At 37.6% G+C, this 5,811-nt stretch overlaps 1 protein-coding gene across 2 annotated transcripts; it reads right to left on the reverse strand.

Moving 5' to 3' along the window:
* Nucleotides 1-2,799: 2,799 nt before the first annotated feature.
* tmed6 (transmembrane p24 trafficking protein 6) lies at nt 2,800-5,103 on the reverse strand. 2 transcript variants are annotated; one of them, XM_067379946.1, is made up of 4 exons: nt 4,831-5,103; nt 4,599-4,745; nt 4,125-4,291; nt 2,800-3,927 (listed from the first exon to the last, which is right to left on the reverse strand). In XM_067379946.1, the coding sequence occupies exons 1-4, from the start codon at nt 5,015-5,017 to the stop codon at nt 3,697-3,699; spliced, it is 732 nt and encodes a 243-aa protein (XP_067236047.1). In that variant the 5' UTR covers nt 5,018-5,103; the 3' UTR covers nt 2,800-3,696. The 2 variants fall into 2 exon arrangements, with proteins under 2 accessions (XP_067236047.1, XP_067236046.1); XM_067379945.1 differs by having other exon boundaries at nt 2,801-3,927; nt 4,599-4,725; nt 4,805-5,102.
* Between the last annotated feature and the right edge of the window lie 708 nt (nt 5,104-5,811).

Here is a 5,811-nt window from a genome sequence, read left to right on the forward strand (position 1 = left end):
ATTAATAACACACCCATGAGGGTCATTCCAAACTTGTAAGACTTTTGTTCATCTTCAGACCTGAATGGTCATTTAATGAAGTTTTTATTCAGCAGTCACGAAGTGTTATAAATGAGTGTTTGGATAATTTGCCAGCCTGTGAAAGATGGGCCCTCCCAAAGTTTCTTCCTCTGCAAAGGGAGTTTTTCCTTGCCACTGTTGCCCTTGGCTTGCTCTGTGGGGGTATCAAGGTATTATTTCCAAAGTTACTTCAGCCTCACAGGGCTTGTATCCATCTGGATGCAGGAATGCCATTCGAATGCACGTGAGCTCCTGTTCGTCTAAAATGAGAGCTTTCATGTCTTATGTTTATCGTGGTCTCTCCATTTGAATTGCAGTGTGGGCTCTCCTGTTCGAATCACGGTGTAATACTTCATGTTCTAGAACATGGAGGTTCTCCCGTTCTGATTGCAATGTGGGCCCTGTTCAGACTGAGGGAACACAGAATTCGTCCCTCGGCGGTAGCAGGCCCCTCGTGACCTCATGTGATTCAGACCCTCGCTTTAGAGGGAGGGAAACACTGCATCATATCGCAAACTTCCTCTTTCTGTGGCTGAGGGACGGGTTTCACTTCGGATATCATTTGGCCCATTTCTCCTGGGACAAGGACCTCCTTCCTCACTCATGAACAGATCTCTATTCTTGTTACAGGTGACATCACTGTGTGCTAAAGTCCTGTGTACAAAGTAGTTGTTGTTTTGAATAAATAATGGAAGCAAAGTTAAAATTAAAATAATCATAACCCAATGCTTCTTGATATTCTCAAAGTTAAGACCATATATAATCATACCACATTCTCACCCCAGTCCAAACACTGCTCCCACAGGAGCAACTTTGAGCTTCACTGCCGCAGCAGTGCTCGATCACGACCCACGTCAATAAACGCAGCAGCTAGATGTGTCACACTTCATTTAATAATAAATAAATTGTTTTCTAGTGACACTTCCGCAGCAGTACCCATTAACAGCTCCTTGTCATCACTAGGCTATGCTTTTCCAAATACAGCTCCCGCAGGTTCAACTCCCAAGCGTCACTGCCGCAGCAGTGCCTGCTCACAACTCCACATGTGGACATGACTGGGAGATGAAAAATAACTTTGTAACTTTGAAATAACTTTGTCAAAAATACAGAAAAACTGTAAACACATTTACAGAACAAACTGTAAATTTTACAGTATAAAACTGTAATTTAATGAAAAATGTGAATGTAAACCAGTAAATTTAACAACACACACTGCTACTAAAATCTGTTTTGTACCTTAAACATATACTGACAACCACCTTAATAATTTAGGTGGTAAAAGAGTAAGCCACATGAAGAATCAGAGTCCATCACGAGTAGCTTTTCCACAAGCTGAAGTATGTACAAATATAAAGAAGGTGCACAGGCTCATTCACGCAAACACAGAACACCATCATGGTAACCCACAACACTTAAATAATAGAATAAACATTCATTAAACAATCAGAATCCTCCAATCAGAATGTTAGCAGCCGATCACGTGACCGGTTCGGAGATTTCAGAAAAAAATCAAACAAGATGGCGGCCTCTCAGCAGCAGTGGAGCGGAGTGCGATAAAGCTTGAGATACCAACAACTGTCCAATGTAATGCTTGTAAGCTGTAATTAAGCCATTGAATGTTTTCAGTTAAATACTAAAAAGACAGGTCCTGTTTAATGTCTATAGTAGTGTATAGGCTGTAGGGCATATGGCACATGAGTGTAGCTTTTGATGCAATTGATGCGGGTTCAAATCCGCCTTTTGCTTAACTCGTTCTTCTCCCTTTTCCTGTCACAAATCAGAACGGAAAGGCATTTATTTTTAATTAAAATGAAGAAAATATTTAAAAAGTTGAAATAAAGTGCCTAACAAGTGTTTATAATAAAGTATTTATTGGATTGGCAAGATTTGCTCCTCTCTGATTAGTTGCTGCTAACTGTCCGTTGCCCTAGTTGCCCTGTGTCTCATCAGGTTGCCTGTTGACAGCAACATTGCTAAAAATGTTGCCACGTGTATCATCACCTTTAGATTAGAAGTTTTTTTCCTGCTTAGTAAGATTGGTTATATTTTGTTTCTTTCTTTGATTTGGCAAAGTCTCGTTATTTTCTCTTTTCCCCGTTCTTTTGTGAATTTTTTGCTTGGTTAACGAAATGGATATAATTTGTAAATTTATGTAGCTAAATAAGTATATCCTGGGTTAAATTTTTGTCCTGGTCTCACTGTAATAAACAGACAAGTTGATGACTTCAGAATGGTGTGTGATTGTTTTTCCAGTACGCGTTCAGTGTTTTAATGTTGCACCCCTTGATTTCCCTAGATTTTAAAGAAAGGGGTTTGTAACACCCTGCAAAACTTGCCACTACAATATTACCTATATTATTTACTGTAGGAAAGACAATCCCTTTAATTGCACTTCCATACTTCACCACTAGAGGGCCATATGAATTTTTTCAAAACTGAGTTCTACACACCTTTCCTTTAAGACTGTGGCTGCATCCAAAATCACATACTTCCCTACTATATCGTAGTCAAAAACATTTGACAAAGTACAGTCGCAATCATTTTTAGCCCCCTTAACCTGCAAGACATTTTGCTGCTGAGAACAAAATTTTATGAAAACAATTCATCAGAAGCATCAGTAAACTATTATACAAAGTTTATTGAGTGATCCCGAGATTGTAAAGTTGATGAAAAATCAAAGTGGCTCTAAACTTGTGAACAAAATTATTCAACCCCCAAAAGTCACATTTTGTGCAGAATCTTTTATTCTTTACAACCTCCAATAAACATTGCCTGTAAGTGCTTAGAAGCTTCTGTCACCTCTCTGCTGCAATCTTGGCCCATTCCTCACTTGCAAAAGCTTCAAGGGCACTGCTAGTCTTTGGTTTCCATGTTACCACTGTTTTCTACAAATTCCACCAAATATTTTCAATGATATTTCAATATGAAGACTGTACAGACCACTCAAGAACAGACTGATCCCTGAACCAAGCTTTAGTAGATTTAGGATGTATACTTTGGGACGGCTGTCCTGCAGAAAAGTCCACTGCTCATCAAGCTTCAGTCTCTGCACCGAAGGCATCACCATCTTATACTTCAAAGAATTTATGATGTCCTTCATACAGTCAAGATTTCTACTTCCCGCATGTTTGATCATGAAGATGTTGTTCTTCTGCTCATAAGCTTTGCCTTTTTTGCACCAGACATACCGCTGATCCGTGGGTCTAAAAATTTCCAGGTTTCTTTATAAACTTTTTGATGCTTCAAAGTGGTAGTTGCGTGGAATGCCAATGAAGAGACACAAATCCATTTCATTAAAAAGATCTTCATTTGTGTTCTGAAGATCAACAAAAGTCTTACGGGTTTGAAATGACATGAGGGTGAGTAATTAATGACAGAATTTTCATTTTTGGGTGAATTAAACCTTTAATATTCTAAAGTCTCTTTCTGGGACAAGGGCAAAATAAAGAAATCTCTGCATAAAAAGCATTTGAAAAGATTTTTTTTTTTTTTTTTAAGTTAAAATGGCACCTTGTTATAACAAAAAATAAACCCATTATACAATAAAACAATTCTAATGTTGAAGAATCAGCCATGTATGAACTATTTAAGATCAGGTTATAAATGGAGATGAAACAGTGGCAGGTCTAGAGTTTGTTAACAGCGGGGTTTGTCGCCCTCTGCTGGTTCGCTCTTGAAGAGCCTCTTGAGGAAGCAGAGCTGCAGGTATCCAGCGGTGATGATGACGAGACTCTGAACAGCAGACCAGATGTTCACATAAGTTGAGTTGGACTGAAGCAGGTAGAAATCAGCTCCTCGTTTCATTCGCTCGTAGTTGTAGTGACGCCACATGTGGAAGACAAACTTCTGCAGTCTGGTGCTGCTCTCCTGTGTGTAGGTCAAGTTTATTCAGTTGAGTAGTGGGAAAAAAATATGTGAAATACAAGAAGTCTCTTTTTTCTGTCAAAAAGAACAAAATCTATTGAATATTTCACATGAGATAAATGAGAAATCAAAACATATAGGTAAGGAAGTTATAATAACTAAAAGGAAATCACATTAAGGATGTGTTTGTTGTTTATTACCTCAATGAAGGACAAGGTACTGTTTATCTGTTTCATATCCTCTTCTTTCTTTTTCTTCTCTTCTTCCTTTTTCTCCTCTTGTCCCTCGTAATACACACCAAAGTTCAGGAAAACCTGCATGCTCCCAAAACGATTGTGGAAATTGCTGAAGCACATCTGATAAAAACCTGCTCAGATACAGATGGTTAGTTAGTTAGTTAGTAATTCATTCAACTTTTAAATTTGTTATTTTTGGAGTATGAAAGTGTGACGTTTTTATGGTACTTTGAGATTAATTTAGTATAATTTTTAATGTTTCATTAAAAAAATATACACATTTGGAACAACATTAATTTTTGATTTCTGGGTGAATTATTCTGTGTCTGGCATTCACTGCATGGTCGGCATGAAATCCACTTTGAAAAAAACAGATGATTTTTTTGTTCATAACGTGGGCAGCAGGTGTACAAAAACACATATCAAGGTGAGACTCACCAGTCTCCTCAACACTGAAGGCAATCTGACCACTTGCATCGTCAGCCGTGCCGACTATTAATCCACTCGGAGCATTAACAGTCACAGACAGATGTCTATCAAGGGACACACCAGTCACCAGCTGGACCTGAACACACACATACTGAGCTGAAACATTCAAACCATTCAAGTTCATACTAATATTTAAATGCAGAACAATATCTTACCATGAAGTGTAAGTAGAAGCGCTCACCATAGTGAGCAAAGTGCCAGAAGCACTGGAGATCTGCGGCACGCAGCATGATGGCAAAGTCATACTGATCTGCTCCCCAGAAAAGATCCTGATCTGATAGTTCTGGATGAGGGTCTTTCAATGCTCCACTGTTGCCCAACCCAAACAATAACAGAAGCCAAACAGGATAAATGCCATTCTGTAACATTTCAGATTTGAAATATGACTGGCAATAAGCTAATGAAACCGGAGACCTGTTTAGTTTCTGAGTGCACTGAAGTTTCTGATGATGATTAACTTTGAGTCTGACGTGTGGCTGGAAAATTGTTCTGTCCTACAGGTGGGAAAATCCAAGTTAGGCCACAGGTGTTCTGGAAAACATCTCTGAAGTGCCTAGAAACATTTGTTTTTACAGTACAATTTTGATTCCCAATACCTGCTGTACTTAAACTTAAAATGTTTTAATGAATTAGCTATTTCTCTGTTGCTGTAACAATGTAAAATCTCCAACATTTATGTACAAAAATTACTTCTTCAATATAATAATAATAATAATAATAGTAATAAAATTATTATTTTACTATATATCTGCATATTTCTTTTTTTTTTTTTCATATACAGTTATTGTTCTTTAAACATCATGTATTCAATGTTAAAACATGTCAGAACAGGTGACCATATTTATAAGGAGTACAAAATGATTCTGTCAAAACATGTATGGCAATCCAAAACTTTTGATGCAGATATAATATATAAAGTCTTTTATAAACACAGAGAATCATGCAGGAGAAAACCAGATGAAATCATAGCATAATCCACAAACATTAAATAAAGTCTGGACCAGACAAGCAGCAAAGATAAACAGGAAGTATATATAAATGGTGAAACAAGATATAGGTGGGGCTATATTCAGTAACTTAGGAAACTAACAGAGAGCAGTTAAGGTCAAACTGAAAAGAAACATGAGGAACTAAGACACAGGAATGATAACAAAGATACCAA

The sequence above is a fragment of the Chanodichthys erythropterus genome, chromosome 24, assembly GCF_024489055.1.
Source record: "Chanodichthys erythropterus isolate Z2021 chromosome 24, ASM2448905v1, whole genome shotgun sequence".
Taxonomy (NCBI): domain Eukaryota; kingdom Metazoa; phylum Chordata; class Actinopteri; order Cypriniformes; family Xenocyprididae; genus Chanodichthys; species Chanodichthys erythropterus.

Excerpts from the sequence above, each read along its gene's own strand:
- tmed6 (XM_067379945.1), bottom strand. The coding sequence starts at position 5,017 with ATGTTACAGAATGGCATTTATCCTGTTTGGCTTCTGTTATTGTTTGGG. Across the intron at positions 4,292-4,598 it reads CTTCAGTGTTGAGGAGACTG|GTTTTTATCAGATGTGCTTC; the intron begins GTGAGTCTCACC and ends GTATCTGAGCAG. Across the intron at positions 3,928-4,124 it reads GTACCTTGTCCTTCATTGAG|GAGAGCAGCACCAGACTGCA; the intron begins GTAATAAACAAC and ends ACCTACACACAG.